The sequence below is a fragment of the Lynx canadensis genome, chromosome C2 (assembly GCF_007474595.2).
Source record: "Lynx canadensis isolate LIC74 chromosome C2, mLynCan4.pri.v2, whole genome shotgun sequence".
Taxonomy (NCBI): Eukaryota; Metazoa; Chordata; class Mammalia; order Carnivora; family Felidae; genus Lynx; species Lynx canadensis.
Window position 1 is genome coordinate 9229556 of NC_044311.2, and position 20391 is coordinate 9249946.

Sequence of the window (20391 nt, forward strand, 5' to 3'; positions counted from 1 at the left end):
GCTGTATCAGTGTGCTTTTAACCATACACATAAATTTCACATACTCTTTTGTTTATGATATATGTTTCACACACACACACCCCTACATCAGGAAATATCAGTAGGTGCTGGGGAAAGTTTTTCTACATGGAAAAAATTAATTGTTGAAAATAAGAGGCTTAAAAATTATTCACCTTCAACTACGTCCTAAATACATTAGATACATGCTAAAGAACTGCTACAATTCAGTTATTTTTGTAAACAAATATTTTTTTAGGGGGGATAATCACCCCCTAATCTATCTGTGTTACAGAGACAATGTTCAAGTTTAGGTTTCTCCCACTATCCCAAAGTACCCTGTTCCTATGAAACCTTTAGTAAGCCCGAATGATGTAAAACCAAGAGCTATCACCATAATTTAAACAGAAAAGGTTTTGAGTATTCCCAGACCCCAAGAATAACCTCTCTCAGGCTTCTCTGATACCTTAGGACCCATCTTGTTAATGGATGCAGAAAATACATCAACACAAGGCACAGATGCTCGAAGGCACGGTGGGCTCAGTGGCTTGATGCTGAGATGCCGAACGTAGTTCCTGGGGAAGGAAGGACCTTGGCAGGCCACTCTCCCTGCTTCGCGGGACAGGCCGAGGCCTGCCTGTGTAACAACTGGCTGCAAAACAAACCCTGAATGCTGTTTGTGCTTTTTGCCTTTTTTCGTGGGAGCAGAAACCCTCTTCGTATTTCTTTCAATGAGAGAAAACAAGTACTAATGTGGGTCTTTTGTAAAAGTTAAGGGGCGTAACATGTACTTTTGAAAAGTGAGAGACACCTGCATGTGCTGTCCAAGCACATATTTAACTGCTTTTCTAACGTACAATAAAATTTTTGTAGAGAGGCCTGGACTTCCCTCCCTCTTTATGGAAAATACACAAGACCTGTCATATATACCAAGACAATAAAAGGCACATTTGCTACTAAAATACGAAGTATCATAATGATTAAAAATAATTGTTTAATAATACACACGGATATCAGGCATTATTCTTCATCTTACACATACAATGAAAAACACGGAAGGGTGTGGGAGAAAATATTCGATTAAGGATACAACCTCATGAACTAGAATTAGTAACCTTTTACTGCCCATTAATCTTATTATGGAAACTGGTCTGGATCACCCGGCAGAAGAACCAAGTGGCACTCGGAGATCTTGGAAGAAAGGAAGATTTATTTTACACGGGTGGGCTCACAGGAGAGCATTCTCCAGAGATCTGAGTGCCGAATGCAGGTGGGAAGGGTAATTTATAGCGTCATCTTCCGCATTCCTGACGGCTTTCGGGCACGCTGCAAACAGGGCAGGAAGAACCCAGAAGAGGAGTCTCTAAGCTGGGAATTAGAGCTTGTTTTAGTCCCATAGGCCATCTTATGGTGCAGAACTTTACTTATTTTCCCAACAGTAGTAATTTGGCACCTGAGGCAAGTAGGGTGGGAACAAGAATCTGGAAGGGAAGTCGTCAGGCAGGGACTGAAATTCCCTAATTAGTCCTGTTGGCCGTCAAGTAACAGATTTTTCCCTAACAATCTTCGTTTTAAAAATTAAGATACAGGGGAGCCTGGGTGGCTCAGTTGGTTAAGCGGCCGACTTCAGCTCAGGTCATGATCTCGAGGTCCGTGAGTTTGAGCCCTCTGTGCTGACTGCTCAGAGCCTGGAGCCTGTTTCCGATTCTGTGTCTCCCTCTCTCTGACCCTCCCCTGTTCATGCTCTGTCTCTCTCTGTCTCAAAAATAAACAAACGTTAAAAAAAATTTTTTTTAAATAAATAAATAAAAATTAAGATACAAAGTTTGCAAAATTTCTTTACGCTGTGAAAAAAGTTCCTAGAAGACTCCCTCTCTCCTTTGAGTTCCCATAGTTCTGTGCTTCCACATTTATACAGTTGACATAATCCACTTTGTTTTTATCTGATCTCCCCCAATAGGTAAGATAACCGTGCGTGAAGAGTATTCATCTTCTTCGTCTGTGTGTCCCCAAGTGTGCCTAGCTTGAGGTCTTGAGTGATAAACTGAAACACGTCTTCTGACTACAGAGAAACATGACTTAATTCTCATATCTTTGGTAAAGCACAATTTACTGGCTTTATTCATACCCCATAATGACAGCTGACATCTCCAACCCTACGGGCTAGGAAGTTTTCAAACTTCCTTTCTGGATCACTAGGGCAAGACCGTGCAGAGCGCTCCTGCACCTGGAACATCATCCCTTACCATTCAGTGACGCAGGAAGTAATGAACTCAAAAGGAACATGTTTATTGTGACATATTTTTTTCATTCCTTAAGGAATGTTTTTAGCCTATGGCTCTGCCTTGGGTGAAACAGTGTCAAATGGTTTAAAGCAAACAGAAAACGTGACCCTTTTAGGTCAGCTACTCGATTCTTTACAAAGTCACACACAGGAGCTCCTTATGCCCGTCGGTTAGTTGGCCAGCTGGCTGGTTTGCAGCCACTACCAATGGCATGAGAAGGACCGTGAATGAATTGAAAAAAAGAATCACATGATAAATACCACTTAATATTAAAATCAATGGATACTGGCGGAAGGTTCCTGTTTCCGAACTGCACGATGGCAAGCCGACAAGATAATCACGGGGCTTGTGAGGCCCCCAGCGAGGTCTCTGCATACACCCTGCTTGCTAAACTGGTGTGTCAAGGGGTTTAAGAGCAGGGGAGTATTGAGGATGGGTTATGAAGAAGCTACTTACGCTGCTTGTGTTTGCTATCGTATTTTAAAAAGGCGAGACGCTTCAAAAAGTGAAAGAGAGAGCTGGTTCATTTTTGCACTTGCCCCACCACAGGTCACTTGCTCACAGCGGCTTGTCGGGATTATTTAAATTCAGGAGCCATACTCGGTTGACAAGCTCCCCGCACGGCCGCAGGCTACACTCCTCACACAGCGCCTGAAGGGTTATTACGACGGCGGGTGTCTACAGAGGACCACAAAGGAGCCTTACCCCTTCCCGAAGGCACCTCATTAGCACTGTGTACGAAGCCAAGGGAACGGCCCAGCATTCTCTAGGGTTCTTTTTTTTTTCTTCCTAAAAAAAAGTGGAAGGAAAAGCAGTGAAGCTAACAGCACAAAAGAGATTAACCCGTTCGAGAAAAAGGCCGTTTCAAACATACAAACTCTCTGAAGCTTCTTAATATCCTATTGAAATATCCTATCACTACCTGGCAATTCTGACCCAGTGAGGGGGTCTTTTACTACGTTGTACACACAAGGTGTTTGCCCTTTCTCCTCATGTTCTATATGATGTTCATCAGACCCCTCCAGCAGAAGCCAGGCAGGAAGAAGAAAAAAAAAGAAAACTAAGAAATGACAATACAATCCACTTGGCAGAGAAACTACTCTATTGACAATCGTAGGTGAGAATACAGATATTCCTACCTGAAAGGTATTCCATTATTCGAAAGGATTTGAAAGCACAGAACTCACAGCTCTGAGGAGGATCTCAGGAAAACCCACAAATATAAGTAAAAAGCAGTATGTTGCCCGGTAAGACAATGTGCTAAATAAAAATAAGCAAGTGTGACTGGTGGGTTCGCTGATTTTAATGATATCGGCAAGGATTCTCTCACAGAAGAACCAAGTTAGGGTAACAACCACAGAAACACGACTGTAATTTCTCAAATAAAATCTAATTACAGGGGCGCCTGGGTGGCTCAGTCGGTTAAGCGTCCGACTTCGGCTCAGGTCACGATCTCACGGTCCGTGAGTTCGAGCCCCGCGTCGGGCTCTGGGCTGATGGCTCGGAGCCTGGAGCCTGCTTCCGATTCTGTGTCTCCCTCTCTCTCTGCCCCTCCCCCGTTCATGCTCTGTCTCTCTCTGTCTCAAAAATAAATAAACGTTAAAAAAAAAATTTTTTTTAATAAAATAAAAATAAAATCTAATTATAAATTAGGTACCACACAGAAAGATTGGGGGGGGGAGGGTGGCAATTAATCCCTTTAAGGTAATTAATCTCTTTAGGTTCTGTTTGGAGAAAATATTTAACACCATCCAAATTTTAGAACTGGTACCTTATTGGTCCAGATGCTTTTTATACGCATGATGAGAATCATGACCCATTAAAACTATCCTTGCTCCATCACAGAATCCCACACAGGTCAGAGGCTAGACATTATCATCCCAGGCTGCTGCAGCTTGAAAATCACTATCGAAAATCACAAAAATTCAGCACCCAATTTCACGTCCAAACGTGACTTTCTTCCCTTCCAGCTCACTTGTTCAGACCGTCTACCACACCCTTTCTGTACTCTGTCGCCTACCCTCCCCCAGCCACTTAGATCCCCTGGTCTGTCGTTGAATCCCTCCTGCCAAAGGCCAAAACCCTTCCCGCATGTCCTTTTCCCTTCTCTGGGGAATCCAGCCCCCGAGGGAGCCGGCGGCTTGCTTCCCCAGGCCTGCGCTCAGGCAGCGGGGCTCTGAGAGGGGTGACCCCAGAACACAGAGCCCATGGATGACGTGGGATCAGCAAGCCCAGGGAGCGTCGTTCTCACTCTGCAGCATCCGGTTCTCCGACCGACTCCCTCTCAGAAAGGGCCACTTCACAGCTGTGATCCTCTGGCCACTGCACCGACTTTCCTCCGCCACAGAGATCACGGAAGTCGTGAGCGAGAAAGCAGCTCCCGGCGTTCCTACCCCTGAAGCCATCTGCTACTTACACCCAGCGGTTACAACGGGACAGGCTCCTCCACCCCTTCCACGTGGGCCCAGCATCCCATTCCCATCCTGCCTCCTCCAGGGTCATTACCTTGCTATCTACCCCATACTGCTAAATTTTCCAAGTCCTGTCCACGGGGTCCTTTCCATTTCCACCACAATAACCTCACCGTCCCCATCTTCCAAACGGGGCTCCCTTCGGCCTCGGCCCCTCCGCTCCTTTTCACACCTATTCTCGATTCACATTGCTGGTCCCACCTTCCTCACTTCCTGCTAGAGGCTCAGCGCGCTCCAGGATGCTTTCTTCCAACTCCCTCGCTTGAAGTCAAGTAAATAAACATATAAAACAGCTCCTGTTGAGTTTCTGGTGACTTTCACGCCACTCGATCCAGCAGGCTCTTTTCAGAACTTTTTCATGGACCGTCAGCTACCTCAGCCCTACTGGCTTCCTCTTTCCTGAAACACCCTCTTCGCACGCCTAACTTCACTCCTACTTCGCTTACTCTCATTTCAGCTCAGAATCTTTTCTTACCGTTCTCCCACCTATTCTCCACCTTTAAGCCAGAGTCAACCCTCTGGCACTGAAATCAGATGACACCATTACCCTTCTTTAAAACCCTAGTGACTTCCCCTTGCTCACAGGCTTAAGAGGACGACATCGGACTCATCCAGATTCCTTCCTGAACATGCCCTGGCCAGTCTCTCCAGCCCTGCCTCCTTGCTCACTCCCTCCTGTCCCTTTGGTCTTGGTGTGGGGCGCGCCTTATAGAAGCACTTACGAAGTGCCAGGAATTCTTCTAGATGATGGTCACACAGCCGTGAACAGGACTGATAAATTTTCTGTTTTAATAGTATTTAGCGGGGAAAGAAGAAGACAAAGAAGAGAAAGAAGGAAGAAGTAGGTGGAGGAGGAGAAAACAAGACAAGTCAGTCAAGATGCTGGGGCTGCTACAAAGAAAACCAGAGCAGGGTACGGAGCGAGAGGAACACCGTAGATAGGGTGGCCCCATCTCCTACCACGCAAGACCATGCAAGGAGAAGACTCTCTGAAGGGATCCGAACAGAGAAAACGCAAGTACCTCAGGGAGAATCACTGCCAGCAGGATGAACAACTGCAAAGGTGTTGAGGCAGGACTGTGGCATGGCGGGTTCAAAGGGCCATGGGGAGGTCAGTGTGGCGGGAGGAGGAAGGCAGGAGGACAGCAGGGAGAGAGGAGGTCACACAGGCACCGGGAAGGCAGCCCCCCAGGGCCTACAAGGTCAGTGGCAGGATTTGGCTGTGACAAGAAGCAAGACAAGAAGCAATGGAGGGCTCTGAGGAGTGACAGACACTGTAGACGCCCGTGGTTCTAACAGGCTCAGTCTGGCTGACAGAGGGTAACAGGCACAGAACAAAGCAAGGAGGTCATCTAAGAGTTCTTGTAACAGGGCAGGTGAGAGATCATTATCAGCTGGACAAAAAGGTGACACAACAGGAACGCCCAGGCTCAAGGTGGGAGGTACCCCTGATAAAAGAAAATACACACAAACAATAAGCAAACTGCCTCATCATGTTGTTGGCCGATTCCGCTCTGCTCTTCCGTTCTCAAGCCTGTCACCTTGCTTCCAGAGAGCCAACAGGACAGGGCTTAGGTCTCTGTATTGTACACAATACACACTATCACATCGGGTCAGTCTTACTACACCAGCACTGAGCGGAGATTTGAAGGTTCACATATATTCAGAGTGACCATTCCAGAAAAGCCCTCATCTCATGCAAAGTTAATGATTTTATGGATCCAGGGACCTACCTTCCGTTTCCAGTTCGCTAACCTAAGTTGAAGTCAAATGCCACAGAACCACCCCTTTATTAAAATAGCCTAGCTTATATCCAATTAAATTATGTACCAAAGAAGAGGATTCTTTACATCTACTTCTCAAAGCAAATAGAAATAGCATTCTATATGATTCCAAAAGATTCTAGAAAATGCAAACTAGTCTGTGTGACAGAAAGCAAATGAGTGGATGCGGGCAGCAGTAGGAAGGGCAGGAGGAAGGTATTATTGCAAAAAGTGTGGAGAGTCTTTTGGAAATGACAGGTATGTTCATTATCTGAACTGTGGTGATGCTTTCACAGGTGTGTGTGTGTGTGTATAAATTGATCAAATTGTAATCATTAAACATGTACAGTTGGCTGCATGCCAATTATATCTCAATTAAGCTGGAGGGAATAATAATAATTCAAAAAAAGAAAAGAAAAGAAACAACAACAAAAAGAATTACACTACACTCTCATCCCTGATCAGATGGCCAACTAGGCACCTGACCACTCTTCTAATGAAAGCAACTCTTTTTATTCTGACATCCTCACAATGCATCAGAGATCTGACAGGGAAACAAAGAATCAAACCAAAAGTTAGATAACTGCAAGCATGAGGGCTAAGCTGAGCACCGAAAGTCTGCTTTTACTCTGGGGGCCTGCAAAACTTGGTCATGACCCCAGGCTCATCGCATCAAGCCTCATGTCAGGCTCTGCAATGACCACTGACCATGGGGCCTGCCTGGGATTCTCTCTCTCTCTCCTCCTCTGCCCCTCTCCCCCCCCCCCACTCATGCTCACTCTCTCTCTCTCTCTCTAAAATAAAAACATTAAAAAAAAAAAAAGACACATTCAGTACAATTCCAAATACACAGCAGAAGACTCAAAATTATCAAGATAACAGTACTTCCCAAATTGATCTGTACAGTCAATGTAATTTTTTTTTTTTTTAATGATTTGCAGAACTGGACAAGCTGATTCCAACATGCAATGCTCTAAGGGGCGAAACCAAAACAACTTTTATAGGATACTAACGCTTGTTAGCCAGGATATGTCAGAACATGTCAAACAGCAATAGAGGTAATCAGAAGGTCTCACCTGGATGGCTACAAGGTAGATCAGCTCCCCAAGGGTTGGTAAGAGGCACTGTTTTAATTTGCTATTTCTGAAGTTTTCCCTAATTAACTCAGTTAAGACAGTAATTGCCTGAAAAAGGGGGAAAAAAAGAGAGAGATTAGTTCATATGTATCTCTTAGTTCTTTAACCTATAGGTAAAAGACAAGACACTCAACAAAATTCACTCTCCATTTTTAAGAACTAGTTTCCAAATTATTTTCAAAATATGGGTCTTACTCCTGAGAAAGCAGTAAGTGTCCCAGAGAAAGGTAAAAATGTATCTAGTGAAGGAAAGGCACATACATATGGCACTTGTCAGTTACTAAGAGCTTGCACTCCATCGCTGATCCTGCAAGGCCACTGTTACTCAGTCTCTAAACACAAGGAACGGAGGCTTCAAAGAGGGACAGCAGGTCTCCGTCCAGCTCACTCAGATACCAGGAACTGAACACAGATGGCAGGACAGAGCCTACCATGCTCCAGCACCTCCGACTTCGAAAAAAGTCTTACGCTGCCTTAAACTTTGAAATGACTCCTCCCAAAATCTCAGAGTAGTAAATGTTATTCCAAAGTGTCAATATAATCCACTTAAAAATTCAGTAGGCTATTTTATCAAATCCAGTTAATTTCCTAGGTGTCATGCTAAGAAAATTACATACACTCATTGCCGGAATTCATACACCAGAACACACGTCAATGAAATCACAGTGTGACCATAAACTAAGATAGAGTAGGTTCAGGATGCTACATATAGAGGGGCCCGATTCTGAAACAAACAAACAAAATACGTAGTGTGGAAGCACTGCTCTAAAACAGCGTAATTCAGGGGCTCCTGGGTGGCTCAGCTGGTTAAGCATAAAACCTCGGCTCAGGTCTGGATCTAGCAATTTGTGAGTTCCAGCCCCAAAACGGGCTCTGTGCTGACAGCTCAGAGCTTGGAGCCTGCTTCAGATTCCTTGTCTCCCTCTCTCTCTCTCTCTCTCTCTCTCTCTCTCTGTCTGTCTCTGTCTCTCTCTGCCACTCCCTCTTTCCTCCCTCCCTCTCTCTCTCTCACAAATAAATGAGCATTAAAAAAAAAATGCTATTTGCAATCACTAAAAATATTAAATACTTAAATATTAACCGAACAAGGGGTGCCTGGGTAGCTCAGTCAGTTAAGGGTCCGACTTCAGCTCAGGTCATGATCTTGCCATTCCCAAGTTCGAGCCCCACGTCAGGCTCTATGCTAACAGCTCATAATGTTAGCTCAGAATCTGGAGACTGTTTCAGATTCTGTGTCTCCCTCTCTCTGCCCCTCTCCTGCTAGAACTCTCTCTCTCTCTCAAAAATAAACAAATATTAAAATATATATGTGTGTGTGTGTGTATATATATATATATATATATCCAACATATAAAGGATCTACATGTTCGAACTACACAATATCATTTAAAAGAAATCCAAGAAGGGGCGCCTGGGTGGCGCAGTCGGTTAAGCGTCCGACTTCAGCCATGTCACGATCTCGCGGTCCGTGAGTTCGAGCCCCGCGTCAGGCTCTGGGCTGATGGCTCGGAGCCTGGAGCCTGTTTCCGATTCTGTGTCTCCCTCTCTCTCTGCCCCTCCCCCGTTCATGCTCTGTCTCTCTCTGTCCCAAAAATAAATAAACGTTGAAAGAAATCCAAGAAGATCTAAATAAATGGAAAGATGAATTTGTGTGTGTACTGTATTGTTATGTAATTATGATGTATTGACATCTTAAAAAACCTTTCTGACTATGGAGAGACTGACCCTCCCAAGGCTAGCCAATTCTTAGAGACAGCAAAGGCTCAGAAAATTTTCTTTCATATGCAAACTAACCAATCCAGAGCCATACCCTCCTCTATCTGGCCCATACACCCCCCCAGAAGGTAATATTCTTCTGCCTTAATCATCCCAGGGGCAGTTACTATCCAACTATCCCAATAGCCCAGAGCCTACTTAAGTTATTCAACTAGGCAATTCCAAGCTATTCACCCTACCCTTGCCATGCCTTTCCTGTAGAAATCCCAATAAAGGCTATGGCTTAAGCAGGCCCCTCACTGCCATCTTTTGCCTCCTGACCACCGTGGCATTCTTCCATGTGGCCATGTGTGGCATGCCATGCTAAGTCTCAAGGACCTATTAGTATAATACACTTTGTTTTCCCGAGCCTCTCCTCTGTGTCCTCTGGTGGCCACTCCTGACCATCTTATAAACAAATACACAAGAGGTATACTAGATGGGAAGACGATATAGCAGAGATGTCAATTTTCCCCAACCCAATAGCCCAGATTAATGCAATTCCTATCAAAATCCTAGACAAAAGTTTATGGATATCAACAGGATTATTCTAAAATTTATGCGTAAAGGTAGCGGCGCCTGGGTGGCTCAGTTGGTTAAGTGTCAACTTCGACTCAGGTCATGATCTCACAGTTCATGAATTCGAGCCCCTCATTGGACTGTCTGTTGTCAGCACAGAGCCCGCTTCAGATCCTTGATCTCCGTCTCTCTGCCCCTTGCGCTCTCTCTCAAAAATAAATTTAAAAAAAAATAAATAAAGGGCACCTGGGTGGCCCAGTCGGTTAAGCATCCAACTTCAGCTCAGGTCATTATCTCATGGTCTGTGAGTTCAAACCCCACATCAGGCTCTGAAGCTCAGAGCCTGGAGCTTGTTTCAGATTCTGTGTCTCCCTCTCCCTCCCTGTCCCTCCCTCACTTGCACTCTGTCTCTCTCTCAAAAATAAACATTAAAAAAAATTTTAATAAAACAAAATTTATGTGTAAAGGTAAAATAAATAGAATAGCCAAAACAATTTGGGAAAAAAAGTGCTGAAATTAATCTGATCTCAACACTCAGTATATACATAATGTAATCAAAACTGTGAGGCACTGCCAGAGACAGATATATCGATCAATGGAACACAGAATCCAAAAATAGCTCCACAAGTATGGCCTGCTGATTTCTGAGAAAAGTGCAAAGGCAATCCAAAGGAGGAAAGTCAGCCTTTTCAACAAATGATGCTGGAGCAACGGACTATCCAAAGGACGAACAAAAAGCAAGCCTCAACATAAGTCTAACGCTTTATACAACATACGAACTTAACGTTTATTTAGTTTTGAGACAGAGAGAGACAGAGCATGAACAGGGGAGGGGCAGAGAGAGAGGGAGACACAGAATCGGAAGCAGGCTCCGGGCTCTGAGCCATCAGCCCACAGCCCGACGCGGGGCTCGAACTCACGCGAGATCACGCGAGATCGTGACCTGAGCCGAAGTCGGACGCTCAACCGACTGCGCCACCCAGGCGCCCCTACAACATACGAACTTAAAATGGATCACGGACTTAAAGGTAAAACATGAAACTATAAAATTAGGGGAGGGGAGAATGGGGTAAACTCTTCAGGGTCTAGGTAAAAAGATTGGGCACCAATCTGTACAGTGATACAGACACTGTATCAAAGAAGATACACAGTTGACAAATAAGCACATGAAAACATGTTCAACATCATTAGCAGTTAAGGAAATACAAATTACAACCACAATGAGATAACACTACCCACCTATGAGAATGGCAAAAATAAAAAAATAAAAACAGCGACAACACCAATTGCTGCTAAGGATGAGAAAAACTAGACCACTCAGAAATTGCTGGCAGGATACAAAATGGTACAGCTACTCTAGAAAACTGCAGCAGTGTCTGGAAAAAAAAACAAAAACCAAAAAACACTCAACATGCATATACCAAAGGACCCAGCAAACCGTACCCCTAAGCATACATCCCAGAGAAACTGTGATTTGGTGGCAAGTCCACTCTTTCCTGAACCCCAAATCTTAAGCATTTTTCCCAGAGAAATGAAGACTTTCATCCACACAAAGACCTGTACGTCAGTGTTTGTAAGAGCTTTACTCATAACTGTCAAACCTGGGAATGACACTGGTGTCTTTCGACAGGGGGATGGTTAAACGAACTGTGGTACAACTGATACCATGGAGTCCCATTAAGCAATAAAAAGGAACCAACTACTGACACGTGGAACAACCTGGATGAATCTCCAAAGAATGACACCAAAGTCTAAAAGCCAGTCCCGAAAGGCTACACGATATGACTGCACTCACATGACATTCTCAAAATTATACAAGTATAGAAATGGAGAATAGGTCAGTGGTTGCCAGCGGTTGGAGTGGGGGTGAGACAAATGATAAACAGCAACATGAACTATTCTTGGTGATGAAACGCCTCTGTTCCTTAACTCTTTCAGTGTCAGTATCCTGGCTGTAATATCATACCGTAGGACTCCCAAGATGTTACCATTGTGAAAAACTGGATCAAGAATACACAGTATCTCTGTACTAGTTCTTACGACGGCATATGATCTACAATTATCTCCAAGTAAAAGGCCTAATTCTTTTAAAGAGTCAACCTCATACTACATTTGAAACCTAGATCCTACTTTCTGCTTCACAAAGTTAGGGGCAGGGATTTACAATATTTCCCCATTGTCGAATCCACTGGCCTTTTGAATCCGTCAACGTCACTTGAAATTAAAAACACTTTAATGCTGAAGATCTTTAAAGAGATAAAACTGTCTGAACCGCCTGCAGCTTAACAGAAATTGCTTTGGAGCTTAGTGGCTTGTAAACAGATACACATCATATAATCCAAGCTAGTAACACCACAGCCAGCGGACAGCTCGTTTGCAAAACAGTTTAACTTTGGATAGCACTAAACGGTACACAACACAGAATGCTTGTCTGCAATGTTATTTGCATAGATTTTCCACTTGTTTTTTCCTTTAATGTTTATTTTTTGAGAGAGAGACAGAGACAGAGTGCAAGCAGGCAAAGAGACAGGGAGACACAGAACCCGCAGCGGGCTCCGGGCTCTGAGCTGTCAGCACAGAGCCCAGCGTGTGTGGCTCAAACTCAACAAGCCATGAGATCATGACCTGAGCCAAAGTCGGACACGAAACAAACTGAGCCGCCCAGGCGCCCCTTCACTTGTCATTTTTAAAGAAATTTTAATGTTGAAAAGCACAACTGTAAGAATAATAAACAACCATTCCACATGAGGGACAAATAACCAAAGAGAAAAACAAGTTTTCGTTGACCTAGGTACAATGACATTTGAAAATGCCAACACTAAACAGGACAAAAGGTTAAAAATAGATTTGTTTAGTCCTTCTTCAAACTCAAAAATATGAGTAATTCGAAGATACTGTTCTTATGTATGTTTTCCTGTATTCTGTGAAAATGCACCTGGCCTCCTAACACTGAAACTAACAGAGGAAAAAAAAAAAAAAAAAAAAAAAAACAGGGCAGATATTCAAGCATTATGCTAGTATTGTGTGCCATTTTTTGAAAAACCTAAGTAAAGGAAAATGAGGGGGTGGGAGAGGGCTTATTTCTAGCATCACTGTGCTTTGAGGCAAATATACACCGTCGTTAATGGAGACCATCCTTCTGCAACTAAAGCCATGATTGGTCGATTGGCCACTACACATAATAATTTAAGATTGTACTATTTCTTAAACTGCTTTGAAATCCAAACCCATTTTATCACAACTCTGACAAGGTGGAATGAGGCCTCTTCTGGCTTTATACGAAGGCATCAGATTGAATTAAATGGTCAAATGTGCACCAATCTCACGTAGCCTGGACTGAGTCTCTCAGGTCAAAGGCAAAAAGCCAGGAAGATGACGAACTGAGAAGTATGAATACCAAAGCTTGGAAGTTCCGCAGTTATAAAACTAATGCTTGGACACTTGCACAGATATCACTTGCTTGCTCTTGACCCTCACAATAGTCCTTAAGTGTCCATGTTCACAGGTATACAATTAACAGCTACAAACAGAAACTGAACTGAACTCCAGATCCAGGAAGTAGCTGGCATTTCCTAGTCAGTGTTTTTACCCCACAGGGACATTTTTAAAGCCCTACCTAACTACTCCCAATAGGAGACACAGCAGCAGTCATTCTAAGAGCTACACCACAACCTTTTAAATTAGATGTTGTTCAGTATTCTCCCCTAACCTCTGAAATAAGAGGTATTCCATCCACAAACTCAAGTAAACCAAGAATCCCAACGGACAGCACTCTGCCCAGGCTTTTTCGTTCTTAGAACCCCACCTTCAATGTCCCAGACACAGTGAGGGCATGTAAAATAAGAACACTGTGAGCCTCACAGTTCTTGCCTGAATTTTATTTGTACTGAATCTTACATTCCTTCGGGTCCTGCGTTTCTGATTAAGCCTTCACAAGTAAAATCACACCTGTGGACTTGAAACTTAAACCCTCATTTTCACAAGTGCTGGTTAAAAAGTGAGGCAGAGAAGGAAGTCTTGACACATAAAGACAGGTCAATGATGCAGAAGAAAGATGGCAAGCTTGCTTGACGGGAATAGAATTCTGTTCTGTATTTAATAACCAAAAATATTGTTGCAACGAAGCAGCGTAGTCTGCATGAACCTCTCCTGGTGACATCTTGACATCAAAGTTTTAACATTATCTCCGTGGACGTAACCTTTAATTATCTCAGTATCGGTTGGCATCTCACTCCTAAAATCAGGCAATGGGGAACCTCAAGTAAGGACTGCTAACTTGTCACTTCCCTGTTGAGGCCTAAATATAAACAAATAACCTATAATCGGTGGATTCCTTCTCTTAAAAATAACAAACTGTCGGGGCGCCTGGGTGGCTTAGTTCCTTGGGCATCCAACACTTGATTTCAGCTCAGATCATGATCTCATGTTTGTGGGTTCCAACCCCGCACGGGGCTCTGCAATGGCAGTGCAAAGCCTGCCTGGGATTCTCCATCTCGCTCTTCCTCTGCCTCTTCCCCAGTCGTGCATCCAAGGTCTGTCTGTCTCTCTCTCTCTCTCTCTCTCTCTCTCTCAAAAATAAGCGTTTAAAAAAAGAAAAAGGAAAACTGTCAGGAAAAGCAAATAAAACACCTAAGCAGATTTCTTATGCCGTCTTTTACAGTCATAAAGAAAGTTTGGTGGCACAAAAACAGACACACAGACCAATGGAATAGAATAGAAACCCCAGAACTAGACCCACAAACGTATGGCCAACTCATCTTTGACAAAGCAGGAAAGAACATCCAATGGAAAAAAGACAGCCTCTTTAACAAATGGTGCTGGGAGAACTGGACAGCAACATGCAGAAGGTTGAAACTAGACCACTTTCTCACACCATTTACAAAAATAAACTCAAAATGGATAAAGGACCTAAATGTGAGACAGGAAACCATCAGAACCTTAGAGGAGAAAGCAGGAAAAGACCTCTCTGACCTCAGCCGTAGCAATCTCTTACTCGACACATCCCCAAAGGCAAGGGAATTAAAAGCAAAAGTGAATTACTGGGACCTTATGAAGATAAAAAGCTTCTGCACAGCAAAGGAAACAACCAACAAAACTAAAAGGCAACCAACGGAATGGGAAAAGATATTTGCAAATGACATATCGGACAAAGGGCTAGTATCTAAAATCTATAAAGAGCTCACCAAACTCCACACCCGAAAAACAAATAACCCAGTGAAGAAATGGGCAGAAAACATGAATAGACACTTCTCTAAAGAAGACATCCAGATGGCCAACAGGCACATGAAAAGATGTTCAGCGTCGCTCCTTATCAGGGAAATACAAATCAAAACCACACTCAGGTATCACCTCACGCCAGTCAGAGTGGCCAAAATGAACCAATCAGGAGACTATAGATGCTGGAGAGGATGTGGAGAAACGGGAACCCTCTTGCACTGTTGGTGGGAATGCAAACTGGTGCAGCCGCTCTGGAAAACAGCGCGGAGGTTCCTCAAAAAATTAAAAATAGAATTACTCTATGACCCAGCAATAGCACTGCTAGGAATTTACCCAAGAGATACAGGAGTGCTGATGCATAGGGGCACATGTCCCCTATTGTTTATAGCAGCACTTTCAACAATAGCCAAATGATGGAAAGAGTCTAAATGTCCATCAACTGACAAATAAATAAAGAAAACGTGGTTCATATATACAATGGAATACTACTTGACAATGAGAAAGAATGAAATCCGGCCATTTGCTGCAACGTGGATGGAACTGGAGAGTGTTATGCTAAGTGAAATAAGTCAGGCAGAGAAAGACAGATACCCTATGTTTTCATTCATATGTGGATCTTGAGAAACTTAACAGAAGACCATGGGGGAGGAGAAGGGGGGTGGGGGGGGGGATTACAGAGAGGGAGGAAGGCAAACCATAAGAGACTCTTAAGGACTAAGAACAAACCAAGGGTAGATGGGGGATGGGGGGTGGGGGAGAGGGGAAAGTGGGTAATGAGCAGAGAGAAGGGCACTTGTTGGGATGAGCACTGGGTGTTGCATGGAAACCAATTTGACAATAAACTATATTTAGAAAAGGAAAGAAAAGAAAAGAAACCCCAAGGATATATGAATAAAAAGTGAACCAGCCTACAAAAGAGGATGGTAAGGAATCTTGAGATCTTGGTACTGAATGAAACAGTGGGAGGCAGGGAGGAAATCTTCCCTAAGAATTGAACCAGGTCTGAAAAGCAAGTCTGCAGATCACATTCACATTGCCTCTCACCTGGGAGACCGGAGATTCAAGCACCTGGGACTTTGCCAGGCTGACCAGCAGCAACCTGACCTTAATGATGGTCTACAGTTAATGAGGTCAAAATGCTAGGATTCCCCGAGACTGTAGAGCAGTGGTTCTCAATTTTATTGTGCTTCATAATCACCGAAGAATTTGTAAAGATATACTGCTGAACTCCACCCCCAGAGATTCTCATTCAGTAGGTCTGGGGTGGGGGGCCTGAGAATCTGTACGTCTAACAAGTTGCCCACTGATGCTTAAGGTCTAGGACAACACTGAAATCACTACTGTGGAACTCAATATTGCCTGCATATTGGAATCATTTGCAAAGCTTTAAAAACTATAGATACCTGCATCTAGCCCCAGAGACTCTGGTTTAGTCGGTCCAGGGCATAGCCTGGACATCCGAATTACAGAAAACAGAGTCTGAAAGCTCAGGGAACTGAAAATGTTGACGTGGTTCTACAAAATGCAACCTGCCCAGCCACCCCCTAAACCATCCCTCCAAGGTGGGCCTGAAAAGCATGCCTTAGTGAGAGGGACACCAGCATCTTTGAGAAGCTCTGAGGTGGCTATCCTTGACAGGCCAGAAGGGACAGTGGAGCAAACCGACAGTGGAATTGGGTTCTCTGGTCACAATGGGAATAATGGGATGGGATCCAGCAAGGGTAGAAGCCCATGCAGCACTTAACTGTAGGCACAAGTGCCACCGTGAGTCACATGCAATCTGTGATCACAGATTCTGACCCCCTGGAGTCCAAGACAAGGACAGCCTCTCATCCAGACCCCAGGCCGCTTCACAGACCCAGAGCTCCTCCATTAAGCTAACGGTCCCCTCCGAAGAGATCCCTACAAAATGGCCACAGAGCGAATGCTGGGGATGTTCCCCACCACCTTCCTTCCCCAGACTGTCCTCAGACATTTACCATGGGACTGAGCACTGGGAAAAGGGAAATGCCCAGACCCTCTGGCTCTGAACTTGGGCTGATCTCTGGAGACCTAAGGAACCACTGTACTGCGGTAGTCAGATCAAGAAAGAGCTTATCAAGGCCACGTGCCACATGGGATCTTACTAAACCCATCTCACATCTGTCCAGTGGGCCCGTGGAGCTATCCTCAGTTATTTTCCTAGGTCTAGAACATACAATGAGAAAAGATACACTCAGCAACTAGCAGGATCCCTACAATGGATTCCCAACGAGTGGACTGAGGTCTATTCAGAGTACCAAGAGACAAAGTAGAAGGTCCTGGAACTACAACACCTTCCCTGCCTGCCCACCCGATGACAGGAAACCAAAAGCAGGTCATATCCAGCCAGGTCAATTATTAGGACTCAATGGCACCGATTACTTGAGAGGTACAGGGATGGTGATTTCTACCACGTCCCCGTTTAACATGCCTGTCAGGCCAGTACAGAAGCCACATGGGTTACAGAGCAGGACTACAGATTACTGCAAATTTAATCAGCTGACGATGCCTATTAGAGCTGCAGTTCAGCCGTGCTATCTTTACTGAACCAAATTAACATAGCCCCTGGCACTCCTTATGCTTTCTTTCCCAGTCCGATCAGTAAATAAAATCAGAGGCAGTTTCAACTTACTAAATTGCCCCTATGTCAAGTCTCCTGCTCTGTCATAATATAGTCCAGAGGAACCCCCATCACCTTGATAATCTGCAGGATATCGTACTGTTTCGTTATACTGGTGACATGCTAACTGGATCTGGTAAGTAGCACCCTAGCTTGTATGCCAGAGGGTAGCAGATAAATCCTGCAAAAGCCCTTGGTCTATTACACTGGTGAAGTACCTAGGAATCCAGCGGTCTTGGGGCATGTAATAAATAATACTCCTTCTAAATTAAGAGAGGGGTGCCTGGGTGGCTCTGTCAGTTGAGCGTCCGACTCTTGATTTCGGCTCATGTTCTCATGGTTCATGGGATTGAGCTCCGCACACGGCCCTGTGCTGACAGCAGGGAACCTGCTTGAGATTCTCTCTCACTCTGCTCACCCCCCACCAAAAATAAATAAAATTTAAAAAATAATAATGAAGTAAAAGAGAAGTTGCTGCACCTCGCATTACCCACCTAGATAAGGAGGTTCAATAGTGGGGGAGTCTGTTTGGGTTTTATAGGCTCCAATCCATTTCCTGATCATTGATAAGGCTGCCGGTTTTGAGAGGGGCCCAAGAAAGGGTTCTGCAGCAGGTCCAAGCCAAAGCACAAGCTTCTCTGCCAGCTGGGTCTTAAGACTCAGCAGACTTAATGCTATTGTATGTGACTGTGGCCAACAGCAATGCTATACAAAGCCTATGGCAAGCCATAGCAGCAGACTCCTAGCACAGACCTCAAGGATTCTGGAACAAGGCCCTGTCCTGCCCTCTGTCAACAACTGTCCTTCATCTCAAAAGCAGCTCCTGGCTTGCTGCGGAACCCTGGAATAATATGGGGCCTGCCCCGCCCATCATGAACCGGATGTTACCCGTAACATGGGTTACACACAGCAGCATTTTACTTTTCAATTAAAATGGTAACAATGGGCCCGGGCCAAGCAGATTCACTCACTCCATATGCAGGTGACTCAGACTCCCATGATTATCTGCTCCCACTGCTCAGCTGCCTCCCTGTTCCTCGGCCTATACTCATGATTTCCCAGAATGTTCTAGATCTCCTCCCTCTCAGGAGAAAAAAAGCATAAACCTGGTTTGCATATGGATCTGCATGTTATGTCTGAATCAGCAGGAAGTGGATGGCCACGTCACTGCAACCCCATTCAATTTGGTCCACAAAGACAATGGTGAAAGGAAATGCTCCAAGTAGGCAAAACTGTGGGTGATACTTCTCTAAACAAGAGAGATGGACCAAAGGATGGGTCTATACCAACTCAGAGGCAGTAGCTAACTAGAAAGGACAAAATTATACATCCCCCCCCCCCCAAAAAAAAAGTGTGGGGAAAGAAGTATAGACGGAGGCCTCTTGAATGGGAACAGAGTGTAAATACATTCATAACCCACCCTATAAATGCCCACCAGAGGGGATCAACAGTCAGCTGGAAAAGCAGAACCACCTGTGGGTGCCAGTCAACATTCTTCACCAGTTACCCTGGTGCTTGCTCAAGGAACCCATGTACAACCAAAACAGCATGGAGGCCAGACTGGTGACTATGCACGGGCCCCACAACATGGAACTGTGCTCACAAAGGACGACTTGGCCACTGCCACTGCCGAGTTCCAGCCTGCCATGAACAGAGACCAACTCTGAGTCTTGATGTAACTCTGTTCCCTAGAGGACCCAGGTGGTCACACAGTGGCAGGCTGATTACACTGGAACTCTCTGATCATGAAGGGAACAACATTTTGTCCTCACAGGGGCAGATGCCTATTCCAGGTATCGATTAACCATCCCTGTCCCTGCACTTGAGCCAGCTCTAACATCCACGGTACTGCCCCTTTCAATCAGCCTCCCACTTCGACTCCCAAATGTTGTTCCAGAAATGGCATCCACCCCACCCCCCCTTCTTCTCTTTGGACCAAGAAGTAAGGGCAACTCCACTATTCCTAACCCTGGATAACGGCACTATCCCCTTTGTAAACGAACCATCAGATAATTATCCCAATTTGAGTATACCATGTGTTCGGAACCATGAATGATAGAATTCCCTTTGAAAGCCCCACTTTCCAATTTTTCCCCGCAGTTGTTTCTGAAACCAATTAACATTGGAAATGACAGTGCCCCTGACCCCCACTCGTAGGTGCATTCGTCTTTTTCTTCTTGAAAAAAAATCACACCAACATCATACACTTAGACTGACCAACGAGTAAGCTGTCACGTTTCATTTTGAGTAACAGCCTCTGAAGCCTTCACAAACTATTCATTTTGTAATTCTGAGTTCATTTTACCCAAATTAAAAAAAAAAAAAAAAAAGGAACTGGGGGCGCGTGGGTGGCTCAGTCGTTTAAGTGTCTGATTTTGGCTCAGGTCGTGATCTAGCTAGCAGTCTGTGAGTTGGAGCCCCGTGTTGGGCTCTGTGCTGACAGCTCGGAGCCTGGAGCCTGCTTTGGATTCTGGGTCTCGCTCGCTCTCTCTGCCCCTCCCCTGCTCATGCTCTCTGTCTCAAAAATAAATAAAACGCTAAAAAAAAAATTTTTTTTTTTAAAAACAAAGGAACTGCTGGAATTGCCAAGGACAGTGGATTCAGACG

General features: G+C 44.6%; 1 protein-coding gene across 1 annotated transcript in view; it reads right to left on the bottom strand.

The window, feature by feature from the left end:
- The window catches only part of ULK4 (unc-51 like kinase 4), a 572731-nt gene that overhangs the window by 470694 nt on the left and 81646 nt on the right, over positions 1 to 20391 (bottom strand). Inside the window, 2 exon segments of the mRNA XM_030328370.2 lie at positions 2988 to 3071; positions 7593 to 7700. Of these exon segments, the coding sequence (XP_030184230.1) occupies positions 2988 to 3071; positions 7593 to 7700 (192 nt within the window).